Source organism: Pan troglodytes, chromosome 18, assembly GCF_028858775.2.
Source record: "Pan troglodytes isolate AG18354 chromosome 18, NHGRI_mPanTro3-v2.0_pri, whole genome shotgun sequence".
NCBI classification, from domain to species: domain Eukaryota; kingdom Metazoa; phylum Chordata; class Mammalia; order Primates; family Hominidae; genus Pan; species Pan troglodytes.
The window spans coordinates 32,117,734-32,131,455 of NC_072416.2; the positions used below are offsets into that span (position 1 = coordinate 32,117,734).

The 13,722-nt window shown below is 53.2% G+C and overlaps 1 protein-coding gene across 8 annotated transcripts; it reads right to left on the bottom strand.

The window, feature by feature from the left end:
• Window positions 1–160: 160 nt before the first annotated feature.
• PPP4C (protein phosphatase 4 catalytic subunit) lies at window positions 161–9,539 on the bottom strand. 8 transcript variants are annotated; one of them, XM_001148577.6, is made up of 9 exons: window positions 9,409–9,539; window positions 9,028–9,188; window positions 4,199–4,250; window positions 2,985–3,035; window positions 2,672–2,773; window positions 1,949–2,122; window positions 1,735–1,861; window positions 679–868; window positions 161–601 (listed from the first exon to the last, which is right to left on the bottom strand). In XM_001148577.6, exons 2-9 carry the CDS (start codon window positions 9,123–9,125, stop codon window positions 472–474), a joined length of 924 nt encoding a protein of 307 aa, XP_001148577.1. In that variant the 5' UTR covers window positions 9,126–9,188; window positions 9,409–9,539; the 3' UTR covers window positions 161–471. The 8 variants fall into 8 exon arrangements, with proteins under 8 accessions (XP_001148577.1, XP_063653044.1, XP_009428883.1 ...); XM_063796974.1 differs by having other exon boundaries at window positions 4,199–4,309; window positions 9,409–9,528; XM_009430608.4 differs by having other exon boundaries at window positions 9,403–9,528.
• Window positions 9,540–13,722: the final 4,183 nt, after the last annotated feature.

Consider the following 13,722-nt stretch of genomic DNA (forward strand, 5'->3'; position numbering starts at 1 on the left):
AGCAGGCAGCGGCCCCTGGAGGCCGTGGGCAAGCTGAGTGGCCTGAGCCTGGCCCTCCTGGCAGGTCGGGGCCCTGAGGCAGTCAAGGCCCTGACGTCCACCCCAGGTCCCAGGCCAGCAACCCTGTGCATTCCCAACCAAGTCTGGCACAAACCCAAAAACCATTTTTCTTCTTTTATTAGAATTTTTTCATTTTTTTCTCAAAATTTTTATCTAAAAACAAACAGAAAAAAGGAGAAAAAGAAAAAAAAAATTATTGGAAACTTCATGGTTCAAGTGGGGAGAGAGGAGGAGGAACATGGAGCTAGGTCTCCAGGCCTCTCCAGAGAAGTCCTCACCCTCGAAGCACCCTCTTGGGGGACAGCAGAGCCAGGACAGCCCCTGCCACGCCCAGCCTCCGTCTGAGGAAGATGGCAGAGTCACAGTGGTGCGAGGGCCAGAAGGGTTGGAGGGGGCAGAGGCCGGGCGGGGTCACAGGAAGTAGTCGGCCACGGGCTTCTTGGAGGGGATGCCCCGTGTCTCTTGGGGAGCAGCCTCAAAGATGATGAAATCTTTCTGGAGATGCTCGTCCAGCTCCAAGATGGCTGCCACATTCCCACAGCTGGAAGGCGGGGCAGCAGGGTCAGGAGCAGCTCAGCTCAGATGCCCGCCCATCCCAGCCCGGCCCAGCCGGCTCACCGGTAGCAGTAGTTGGGTGCCGACCACACAGTGAGCACGGTCTCATTGAAGTGCCACTTGTAACCTTCCATCACCAGTTGGTGGGCACGGCAGATCATGTCAATGTCATTGGCTGCGTTGAACTGGGCCACCACGTCACTGCCAAATAGGTAGCCGGCTCCTCGGGGGCTCACGCCCCAGCCTGTGGTGTCTGATGCGGAAAGGGAGGGATGGAGAGGGATGTCCTCAGGCTTCTCTGGCTGCCCGCGCTGCCCCTTGAGGGTGAGCAGCCTGGCCCCTCCCCAAGTCCACCAGAGGCCCGTGGGACCAGAGCATGGGGCCTGAATATGGTCTGTGAGATGGCGGGGACCAGGACAGCAAATGTAGGGGCAGATAAGCTCCAGAGGAGAAAGAACTCCCAATGCCTGGGGCCCCCTCATAATCACAGTGATCATACAATCCCCGTCCAAACAGCACATAAGAGTGAAAGGGGCACTCCCAGAGACAGAAGGGCACCCTGTGTTGTCACAGGGAGGTCCAGAGTGGCTGTGGAGCAGCGGCTGCATGTGTGTGGCTGTGATGGAGCAGAGGCCTCGTGTGCGTGTGTGTGGCTATGATGGAGCAGAGGCTATGTGTATGTGTGTGTGTGTTTGCGCTGGAGCAGAGGCTGCCTGTGCGTGTGTGCCTGTGTGTGTATGTGACAACAGGAACTCTGGCTGGTCCTCAGAAGACCTGACTTTAAATCTCAGCTCTGCTCTACACTAGTGGAAAACCCACAAAATGAGGGGTCTCAGGGGGCTACCATTCTGGGGTTCTGACCTCTGAAGAAGCTGCTGTCATGTTCTAAGGCCCCTTCACTTCAGGGAGCCATGACTTGGTTGTCCTCCACAGCCCTCTGGGCCATGCCCCAAGCCACTGTGTGCTCAAAGCACCTGCCATGCAGGCCTCCCTGCTCCTCCTCCAAGGTTCCAGCCATTTGGCAGGTGGAGGACGAGTGACAGTGAAGACCAGCCCTGCTCCCTCTCTTTCCCAATCCCTCCTGGCTGTCCCTGCCTGCCCCTGCCCACATGCCCTCACCTTCTGGGTCAGACCAGAGGAGGTCACACATGGGCCCATCATGAGGCACCTCTTGCTTTCGGTCGATTGTCCGAATCTGATCCAGGGTCTGGATGGAGGGGGAGAGGCCCCCGTGCACGCAGAAGATCTACAGGGGAGAGCAGGGAAAGAGGACGGGGCTGAGGCCTGAAGCCCCCCTCCTCTCCCTGTCCCATGGAGCCCTGGGCTGGCTTACCTTGCCATCGATGATGGCTGACAGGCTGAGGTAGTCAAAGATCTCAGTGCAGTAGCGCCACACAGTCACCGAGCCGTACTTGCGCAGGCACTCATCGTAGAAGCCATAGACCTGCGTGATCTGGCGACTCTCATGGTTGCCCCGGATCAGCGTGATGCGATCAGGATAGCGAACCTGGGGGTGGCCACCAAGCCAGGGCTGGCGCCTAGACGGTCTCTCCACACATCCCTCTCTGACCTCCTCATGCCCGCCAGCCTCATGCCATCCTCACAACCACTGCCCAGCACACTCCTGGCACCTCTTGCCTGAATCATGTGGCATGAGCCACCTCCCAGGCCCACACGACCCCTCCAGAGAATGTAAACCTGACCCATTCCCTCAACTATGAACCTAATGGCTCTTCTTTCACCTGCCAGACACAGACCGGGTCCCTAGCAAGGCACCCAGGCCCTTTGTCATCTGGCCCCACACTGCCTCTCCCACCAGTGGCATCAATGACCTGCCACATTCGCAACAGTGAGCCTCTGCCCCTCCCAGAATGCTGCCCCGCTGGCCTCAACCCCCATCAAGTCTCTGACCACCCCCAAAAGCAGAATTGGTCCATCACCAGTGACACAGCTCCAAGGTGGGGCTGGTCACGATAGGAGATGAGGGTGGAACGGACTAAGACAGGCCCGGCCCGAGGTCACCCAGGTTGGGGGCGCAGAAGCCGGGGACTGCCACCTTAAGTGCCAGCAGCAGGAGGAACGTTTCGACGCTATAGAAGCCACGGTCCACAAAGTCCCCCATGAAGAGGTAGTTGGTCTCAGGGACATCGCCACCTACCTGTGGGGAAGTAGAAAGTTTTGCCCTGTCATAAACAGTCCCCTACCCACTACCTGTTTCTGTCCAGCGGAGGCCCTTCTTCCACAACCGCCCATCTAACTTGGGGCCCCTTGCCCCCACTCCATGCCCCAAATTAAGGCTCCCACCCTCAATTACAGGGGTCTTCCAGTCATCCCCCCGTTACATTTCACAGTGTTGGCCACACTCTTACTCTGAACAGCTCTTTGAGGTCATAGAATTGTCCATGGATGTCGCCGCACACCTGGGGAACAGGAAGAGTGGGGTTAGAACTCAAGCAGTGGGAGTTGCCAGGGACTACCCTCCAAACACCCGCTGCTTTAGTGAGCTTTATCACTCTTGGCTGCACTTCTACTTCCTAGGACCAAAATTCTCCTCTCCCACCCCAAGTCAGTCTGGTCTGGAACCATACCCACTGTCCTATGCTGAGTACCAACTATTCTGTAGGCAAGAGCTAGAACTAAGTCCTTCCAGGTAGATGTCCCGGCCCCCTCCTCTCTCTACTCCCCACAAAGTACCCAGAATCAAGTTACTAACACAGACTGGAGATACGTGAGCAGAATCACTCGCCAAATAGGAGTCCTTCTGCCCTGGCCAAGAATCTCCACTAACAAATCCAAAGTCCTTTCCCACAACCCCTCTTTCTTTTCTTTCCTTTCTTTCTTTTTTTTTTTTAGACGGAGTCTCGCTCTGTCACCTAGGCTGGAGTGCAGTGGCGCGATCTCGGCTCACTGCAAGCTCCGCCTCCTGGGTTCACGTCATTCTCCTGCCTCAGCCTCCCGAGTAGCTGGGACTACAGGTGTCCACCACCACACCTGGCTAATTTTTTTGTATTTTTAGTAGAGATGGGGTTTCACCATGTTAGCCAGGATGGTCTCGATCTCCTGACCTCGTGATCCACCTGCCTCGGCCTCCCAAAGTGCTGGGATTACAGGCGTGAGCCGCCGCGCCCAGCCTGTTTTTTTTTTTTTTTTGAGACGGAGTCTCCCTCTGTCACCCAGGCTGGAGTGCAGTGGCCTGATCTCAGCTCACTGCAATCTCCACCTCCGGGGTTCAAGCGATTCTCCTGCCTCAGCCTCCCAAGTAGCTGGGATTACAGGCACGTGCCACCACGCGTGGCTAATTTTTGTATTTTTAGTAGAAATGGTTTCACCATGTTGGCCAGGCTGGTCTCGAACTCCTAACCTCAAGTGATGTGCCCACCTTGCCCTCCCAAAATGCTGGGATCACAGGTGTGAGCCAACGTGCACAGCAACCCCCACTTCTTTTAGCAGTGCTCCGTTGAAGGTGAGGGAAAGGACAGATAAAAGAGGCTTAGGGTTGGGCTTATAGAGCCCCCAAGATGAAGAGGAAACTTCATGTGCCTGAAAGACCAGGCCTGGCTCTGCAGGGACAGCAGGTACTCACTGTGACTGGCGAGTCCACCCTCTGCACGTTGCTCTCCTCTACCAAGATCTCTCTGGAGACAGGAGAAGACCAGGGTCACCACAGCCAGGCCAGCCCAGCCCAATTCCTGACCTTTTTTGGGGGGAGGGGAGGATATGAGGCGGTCCTGGAAGCTCCAGGGGGCAGGAGTGAAGCGTACAGTCTCCCCAAAACAGGCTGACCACGGCCCTTCAGCATGCAACACCCTTCCGTGGCCCCCTGCTGCCAAAAGGACAAAGTCCAACCTCTTATCCCAGCGTTCCAGGCCTTCTGAGCAGGCTGGGACTTTTCCAGCCCTGACTCCCCCTGCTGCTCCCTCTTCCGCATCCAGGACTCACTCCTGGGAGGCGGGTCTCCCCATCCTCTCCACAGCAGAGCTTAAGTCACTCTTGGCCAATCACAGAGCCCTTCTCCCAGGCTATCCAGACACAAGGGTAGGTGCCCAGGGCAGGCCCACAGTGGATGCGCCTTCAAAGTGATGCGCTCTTGGCCAGGTGCAGTGGCTCATGCCTGTAATCCCAGCACTTTGGGATGCCAGGGTGGGCAGATCACGAGGTCAGGAGTTTGAGACCAGCCTGACCAACATGGTGAAACCCTGTCTTTACTAAATATACAAAAATTAGCCAGGCGTGGTGGCGCGTGCCTGTAATCCCAGCTACTTGGGAGGCTGAGGCAGGAGAATCGCTTGAACCTGGGAGGCGGGGGATGCAGTGAGCTAAGATCGCGCCACTGCACTCCAGCCTGGGCGACAGAGCAAGACTTCATCTCGGAAAAAAAAAAAAAAAGTGAGGTGCTCTTGCCATGTGTTCAGTATTTCTTTATGACTATGAGGACTTAAATATTTTTTATTTCTCCTTGCAGTGCAGTCTACTTCTACTTGAGTGAGCAGGAGATGAAATCACTTTGCCAGGTAAGACACCCAATTTTTTTTTTTTTTTTTTTGAGACAGAGTCTGGCTCCATTGCCCAGTCTGGAGTGCAGTGGCGCCATCTTTGCTCACTGCAAACCTCTGCTTCCTGGGTCAAGTGATTCTCCTGCCTCAACCTCCCGAGTAGCTGGGATTAGAAGCATGTACCACCACGCCCAGCTAATTTTTGTATTTTTAGTAGAGTCGAGATTTCACTATGTTGCCCAGGCTGGTCTCGAACTCCTGACCTCAAGTGATCTACCCACCTTTGTCTCCCAAAGTGCTGGGATTACAGATGTGAGCCACTGCACCCAGCCTATAGATACCCAATTTAAGCAACACTGTATTTCCAAATTTTGCCTGGTAATAGCAGCAGTGAACATTCGAGCTCATACTGTGTGCCACGAATGTTATTAAGAGCTTGGCAGGCAGGTACTATGATGATTCCTGGTACACAGATGAAGAAATTGAAGCAGGGAAGGAGGCTGGCTTGGTGCCAGTGACACAGGTGGGATATGAACCAGGGAAGCCTGGCTCTGGGGTCTGACTCTTTATCAAGATATTCTGATGTGGGAGGCCCAACTCGCCTGGCTCCCCTCTTTCTGCCAATCTCTTCCCTTAGAATGAGTTTCCTGAGCTCAGTGGACAGGAGGATTCACTTATGCCCCTTGCTCTGTATGGCAGAGGCAGCACGAAGGAGGTCTGCCCTGGCTTTCTGGGAACAGAAGGCAGCACTGGCGGTGGTCCAAGAGGCCACACCAGTACCCGGACTCTCTCACCTGCACTGCTTCTTGTGCTGAACATCCTTCCCCATCAACTGCTCATAGTGACCTTTCCAACAGACTGGGGAGGTTCTCTTCAGCCTCACGTAACAGTAAAGAAACCGAAGCTAGGCCGGGTGCGGTGGCTCATGCCTGTAATCCCAGCACTTTGGGAAGCCAAGGCAGGCAGATCATGAGGTCAAGAGATTGAGACCATCCTGGCCAACATGGTGAAACCCCGTCTCTAGTAAATATACAAAAATTAGCTGGGCATGGTGGCGCGTGCCTGTAATCCCAGCTACTTGGGAGGCTGAGGTAGGAGAATCACTTGAACCTACGAGGTGGAGGTTGCAGTGAGCCAAGATCAGGCCACTGCACTCCAGCCTGGGCAACAACAGCAAAACTCTGTCTCAAAAAAAAAAAAAGAAAAAAAGAAACCAAAGCTTACAGAAAAGCGGGAGGGTCAAGGTCACCAAGCTGGAGAGTGGCTAAATTGAAACCCAGAAGCCCAATTTCCTGAGAATTTATGCCAGCCCCTTCCACAGACCCTGAGTGAAAACCTGAAGCCCAGGGAGGTCACATGCAGGGCCAGTGCTCTCTGCAAAGCCCCCCTCAGTGCCAGCACAACCCCAGTGTGGCCTGGGAATCAGGCCCAGATTCCAGCCCCAGTTCTGCCACTTGCAGCACTTCCCCAGCCCTATCAGGACCTGCCTGCAGTAACGGCTACCAGCGCAGCAGGCCCTGTGCCCGGATACCCGGACTCTCAACTGCATGTCATTATCACTTCAAAAAATCAGAAAGTGTCTTGACGAGGGTCATATTGCTTCTAGGTGACAAGGCAAAGATTCATACTGAAGACCACCTGATTCAAAAGCTCAGCTCTCCTACTGTGCTAATATTTCTAGTAGCAGCAATTTCAGCTCAGACACTGCGGACCTCTGTGCTTCCACCGGTTTCATCTGCATGTCTGTGCCCTCTAGGCAAGCCGGTGCTCTTGACACCACCAGCCTCAGCCTGGGTCTCTGGTGGGTCACCAGGAGGCCATAACCAGGTATCAGAGATGGCCCTGCTTCAGACTGAGCCTGGGACAACAGCGGCCAACTCAGGCCTTGGCCTAGTACCTCCTAGTTCCACTCAGTTTCAACTGGGCAGGACCCTCCACCCCTCAGCCTTCCATGGCTTCCTGCTGCCTCACACCCCACATCAAAATCTAAATGCCTCTGCCTGGCTCTCAGTGACCACGGAGCACAGTCAAAGACCTGGATGCAAAACTAACTTCCCCTCCGACTAGCTGCGTGATGTTGGGCAAGACATTATCTACTCAAAGGCTCAGTTTCCTCTGCTATGAAATGGGGCTAAGTACTCAGCCCACTCTGCGTATTCCTTAGGCTGTTGCAAGGAGCCATGGAGACTGAATATACGACTTCCTGCTATTCTGCAAACTCCAGCATGCTATCTAAGCTTTGTCTACCATCACCACCACACTGATCCAGGGCCCGTGAGGGAGACAATACTTCGAGGTTAAAGAATAGTGCCAGGCAACAACAGGTTTAAGTTCCTAAAAATGCCAATCAGGACTGAGGGAGAGGGGACAACTAAAAACACCATGGGGCTGGTCTGGTCAGCTGGCAAAAGAGAAAAGCCACAGACAGGTGGCGAAAAAGAGGCCGACCCTGCTCATCATCCCCTCACAGGCCCTGTCTGGCTGCAGGGAGTATATGTGAGGCAGGGCCAGGCAAAGAGCCTGAGGGCCACAGATTCAGGACCCAGCTCTGCCACGTCCTCAGTGGGTGACCTCAGTTAAGTCACCAGACCTCTACGAGTCATGGCTTCCTGTTCGAGAAAATGCAGCAAATGATTCCAACCTCATAGGATTGCTGGGGGGAAGAGATGGATAGAAGTTTTTTGCCAGTACCGGGCCAGGCCAAATAGTGGCCCTGTAAAGGCCAATGTTTACTGTTCAATAAACGTAGGGTAATTCTGTGGGCTCTTCTGCCACAATTCTCCAGCCTGGTAGAAGCCACAATCACACAGTTCCCCAGAGGAGGCAGGTAATTAAACCCCTGACTGTTCCCCACGCATCTCAGGGCCTCCACTGTTACATTCGTCCTGCTTGGAATGCCCTTCCCTCACTGGCCCTGCCTCCATCAGCTAGCCAAATTATCTTCATCCTTCAAGGCCTACCTCCACTCAAAAGCCCTCCCTGATGGCTTTAGCCCATCTCATTATTGCCCTCTTCCAAAAGAAATAGAATACCTGGTGATTATCAAGCACGTATGCTGTACCAAAACACTGTGCTAACCTCATCTCCAGCACCAACTCACTGAATCTTCACAATCATCTTATTAAGTACTATTAATTCTGCTTTACAAATAAAGACACTTAAGATTACTAACACAGCTAGAAAGCGGCAGAGTTCAGATTCAAACCTAGAGCCATCTCACACCGCAAAACCTAGAGCCTTAACCACTACATCATCCTACTTCCCACAGAACTCTGAACTGGCCTCCCTATCGTGCTTAATTCTACCCTGGCTTACTTGCTACGATTTCTCAGGCTCCCACCCTGAACGTGAATGATCCAACTCCACCTTTTTGCATTATGGCCTGAAAAAGGACAGGACACTAAGAGCTGGCTTCAGACCCCATTCCTTACTTGTGGGTAACTTTGAACATGAAAGTTCCCACCTGTAAAATGAGTACAATACCACCAACCTTTAAGGGTTGTTGTTGTAATTAGAAGACTTTTATAAATCACAGGGTCTTTAACTTTCCTGTCTTAAACCTTTGGTTTTTGGCTGACTCTTTTACCACCTCCTTATTCGAGGCCTCTCCCACAGTTCGGCCCCCCTCCAACAAGCTTCCGTCCCCCGACAGATGGACTTGTTTCCTTGAGTTTCCTAAGTACTTTATGTAACACTCTTACTCCACTGGAAACACATCGTCTAATAAACTTTAAGTGTCTTTATCCACTCTGTCTTCCCCAAGCAGGCTAGCTTTTCCTCGAGGGCAGCAGCTCCATCCTGCTCCTCTCTGGGAAAGCTTCCAGAACGAGGCAAGCCCAAAGTTCTCAGTTGGGTTTGCCCCAGGCCAGAACCCGTGGGCGGCGGCTTGGCCTCCCTTCCCCAGGGCCAAAGGGCTCACCTGGCCTTAGCGCACAGGGCCTTGACTTCGCTCTCCTTGATGAGCTCGCAGCGACGCAGCTGCTCGATCTGCCGGTCCAGGTCGCTGATCTCCGCCATGGCCCACCCCCGGCGCGGGTCAGAGTCGGGGCCGCCGCCCCCTCCGCACCGCACAGGGGTCTCCTGGGAAAGGCCAAGACGAGCCCGCGGATCAGTGTCCGTCCGGGGCGCGGAGCGGACAACTCGATTCTAGAGCCGGCCCGGCTCCCCCACCCCCGCCTCCCCTCACATCGGCCCCAGGACCCCCCGGCGTCCAACGGCCTGGCCGCACCCCCGCTAACTCCCGTCGAACCCCGCGGTCCCGCGCTAAGGACGGTGACTTAGAGGAGTCTCGCACTATTACCGCCGCTGCGACTCCGGTTCCGGCTCTCCGGCTCCCTGCCTCCCTCTTTCACTCCGCTTTCGACCGCCGCCGCCGCCGCCGCTCCTACTTCCGGCCCCGCCGCGGAAGCAAAGGGAGGCCAGTTCCGCCGCGCGCCGGATGTGGCGTCATACACGCTCCTCTCCTTTCGCAGCGACCCCTGCACCACTTCTCCAGCCTGAGATCGGGAAGGAGGTGGAGGAACCCGGTAGCGGCCAGTGGCAGTTTTGTGGGCTCTGCCGCTGGACGATGTGGAGGCTGTTAGAAACCCTAGACCAGTCCCCTCCCATATCATTTCATAAAAATGTTTAAACAACTGTCTTTTCTTTTTTTGAGACGGAGTTTTGCTGTTGCCCAGGCCGGGGTGCAATGGCACGAACTCGGCTCACCGCAACTTCCGCCTCCCGGGTTCCAGCAATTCTCCTGCCTCAGCCTCCTGAGTAGCTGGGATTACAGGCATGCGCTACCACGCTGGGCTAATTTTGTATTTTTAATAGAGACGGGGTTTCTCCATGTTGGTCAGGCTGGTCTCTAACTCCCTACCTCAAGTGATCCGCGCCCCCCCCCCCCCCCCCGCACCACCACCCTTCGGCCTCCCAAAGTGCTGGGATTACAGGCGTGAGCCACCGCCCCCGGCCACAACTTTCTTTTTTCTAAATTACAGACAGGGTCTCGCTCTATCGCTTAGGCTGGAGTCGGTGGGGCTATCATAGGTCACTGTGACCTCGAACTCCTGGGCACAAGCGATCTTCCCGCCTCGGGCCTCCCAAAGTGCTGGGATTACAGGCATGAGCCACCGCGCCCGGCCATCCCCCATTTCAGCTAGGGAAACAAGCCGAGCTGGGGCTAGGCTTTGTTACTTTATTACACTTTTTTTTTTTAACATTACACTTTTTTTTTTAATGTTACACATTTTTGTTACTTGTTTTGTCAGCCTTCCCCACCACAGTCCTTGGAGGATCCAACTTTGTCTGTTTAAATATTGCAGCCCCAGTGGTTAGAATAAGGCCTGGCACGGTAGGCATATATAGATACTTGTTAATACTTGTTCAATGGATGAGGGAAGCCAAGTTCAGATCTCTTCCTGTGCCGTCAGAGAAATATTTGCCGTGGACAACTTCAGAAGTTAACAGATTGGAGTCCACTTTTCCCACGCCAAGCCTGTGCCTCAGTCAGCATGACTTCTCTGATTCCAAAATGGCACTCTTGACATTTCTTAGTTGCTTCCGTTTTTCTTTTTGAGACAGAGTCGCCCAGGCTGCAGTCCAGTGGCGCCATCTCGGCTCACTGCAAGCTCCGCCTCCCGGGTTCACGCCATTCTCTTGCCTCTGCCTCCTGAATAGCTGGGACTACAGGCGCCCACCACCAGGCCCGGCTAATTTTTTTGTATTTTTTAGTGGAGACGGGGTTTCACCGTGTTAGCCAGGATGGTCTCGATCTCCTGACCTCATGATCCACCTGCCTCAGCCTCCCAAAGTGCTGTACCACAGGCGTGTACCACCGTGCCCGGCCTCTTTTTTTTTTTTTTTTTTTTTGAGACGGAGTCTTGCTTTTTCACCCCGACTGGAGTGCAGTGGCACAATCTCGGCTCACTGCAACCTCCGCCTCCCAGGTTCAAGCGATTCTCCTGCCTCAGCCTCCCAAGTAGCTGGGATTACAGGCATGTGCCACGACGCCTGGCTAATTTTTGTATTTTCATTTATTTATTTTTTTAAGACAGAGCCTTGCTCTTGTCGCCCAGGCGAGAGTGCAGTGGAGCGATTTTGGCAGACCGCAACCTCCGCCTCCTGGGTTCAAGCAATTCTCCTGCCTCAGCCACCTGAGTAGCTGGGATTACAAGCACCCGCCACCACACCCAGCTAATTTTTGCATTTTTAATAGAGACGGGGGTTCACCATTTTGGTCAGGCTGGTCTCGAACTCCTGACCTCAGGTGATCCACTCTCCTCGGCCTCGGAAAGTGCTGGGATTACCAGCTTGAGCCACCGTGCCTGGCTTCTTAGTTGCTTTCTATTAAGTTTTGTGCCTTTTTTAAGAGGAGGAAACTGGCTCAGAGGGGTTAAATAACTTGTTCATTGCTTGTATAACAGTGGATTGGGGATTTTACACTGAAATTTGAATCCGGGGCCAGGTGTGGTGGCTCAAGCATGTAATCCCAGCACTTTGGGAGGCCGAGGCGAATCACTTAAGCCCAGGAGTTCAAGACCAGGCTGGGCAACAGAGTGAGACCCAGTCTATAAACAAAAAGAATAAGAAATTTGGGCTGGGCGCGGTGGCTGACGCCTGTAATCCCAGCACTTTGGGAGGCCGAGGCGGGCGGATCATGAGATCAGGAGATCGAGGCCATCCTGGCTAACATAGTGAAACCCCGTCTACTAAAAATGCAAAAAAATAGCTGGGCATGGTGGCGGGCGCCTGTAGTCCCAGCTACTTGGGAGGCTGAGGCAGGAGAATGGCGTGAACCCAGGAGGCAGAGCGTGCAGCGAGCCAAGATTGCGTCACTGGACTCCAGCCTGGGCAACAGAGCGAGACTCTGTCTCAAAAAAAAAAAAAAAAAAAAAGAAATTTGAACCTGGCTGTGTGTGGTGGCTCACACCTGTAATCCCAGCACTTTGGGCAGCCGAGGCAGGTGGATCACCTGAGGTCAGGAATTCAAGATCAGCCTGACCAACATGGTGAAACCCTGTCTATCCTAAAAAATAAAAAATAATAATAATAATTAGATTTGGTGATGCGCTTGTAGTCCCAGCTACCTGGGAGGCTGAGGCAGGAGAATCGCTTGAACCCAGGAGGCGGGGGTTGCAGTGAGCCGAAATTGTGACACCGCACTCCAGCTTGGGCAACAGAGTGAAATGCTGTCTCAAAAAAAAAAGAAATTTGAACTCAGAAAGTTGTGTCCTCAGGTGTAGTTTTTTTTTCTATCAATTACTCTTTCGGGAACTCAGATTATCATAAAATTAAGAGGTCCAGGCCAGGCATGGTGGCTCACACTTGTAATCTTAGCACTTTGGGAGGCCAAGGCAGGCGGATTACCTGAGATTGGGGGTTCAAGACCAGCCTGGCCAACATGGTGAAACCCCGTCTCTACTAAAAATACAAAAAACTAGCCGGGTGCAGTAGCGTGCACCTGTAATCCCAGCTACTCTGGAGAGTCTGAGGCAGGATAATCGGTTGAACCCAGGAGGCAGAGGTTGCAGTGAGCCCAGATCGTGCCACTGCCCTCCAGCCTGGGCTACAGAGCGAGACTTCGTCTCAAAATAAATAAATAAATAAAAGTCCAAATCTCCCAAACTGGTATATGACGTTCTCTGCTTCTCTAGTCTTTTTTTTTTTTTTTTTTTTTTGAGACGGAGTCTCGCTCTGTTGCCCAGGATGGAGTGTGGTGGTGCAATCTTGGCTCAGCGCAACCTCCACCTCCTAGATTCAAGCGACTCTTCTGCCTCAGTCTCCCAAGTAGCTGGGACTACAGGCGCGCACCACCATGCCCAGCTAATTTTTGTATTATTAGTGGAGACGGGGGGTTTCACCACATTGGCTAGGCTGGTCTTGAACTCCTGACCTCGTGATCCGCCGGACTTAGCCTCCCAAAGTGCTAGGATTACAGTTGTGAGCCACCGTGCCCGGCTGAAACTATTGATCTTTAAACAATCTCTCCAGTCTCTGAGACTCTGCACATGTTCCCTTTTGGAATGCCCCCTTTGCCATCTTCTACCGACCTTCAATTTTTATTTGCTTTACTTCAGTGTTTGTTTCCCAGAGTTGAATGAGCTAGGCAGACAAATTAATCCAAAGTTTAGAGGGATAATAGTGATTGGTTTTGTTTTAGATGTAGGCAATAAAAGCAAAATATGCAGAAAAGGGAAGGACCAAGTTTTATTTTTATTTTTTGGGACGGAGTCTGGCTCTGTTGCCTAGGCTGGAGTGCAGTGGCACAATCTCGGCTCACCATTACCTCTGCCTCCTGGGTTCAAGCAATTCTCCTGCCTCAGCCTCCCAAGTAGTTGAAACTACAGGTGTGCGCCACTATGCCCGGCTAATTTTTGTATTTTTAGTAGACACAAGGTTTCACTATGTTGTCCAGGCTGGTCTCAAACTCCTGACCTCATGATCTGCCCACCTTGGTCTCCCAAAATGATGGGATTATAGGCGTCAGCCACCACACCCGGCCTAGGACCAAGTTTTTATACTCCTAGAAGGTTCTAGGTAACTCCGTTCTACCTGAATCACTGCAGAGATTCTCTAGGTCCAGAGAGCTGATGTAGTTACTGTACACCCCAGCCTGGGTCATTGGGGAAAG

Bases quoted from the DNA above. Each gene is read 5' to 3' on its own strand.
- PPP4C (XM_001148577.6), bottom strand. From the start codon at position 9,125: ATGGCGGAGATCAGCGACCTGGACCGGCAGATCGAGCAGCTGCGTCGC. The intron at 3,036-4,198 runs GTGAGTACCTGC...CCTGTTCCCCAG, and splicing joins GGGTGGACTCGCCAGTCACA to GTGTGCGGCGACATCCATGG. The intron at 602-678 runs GTGAGCCGGCTG...CCCGCCTTCCAG, and splicing joins GCACCCAACTACTGCTACCG to CTGTGGGAATGTGGCAGCCA.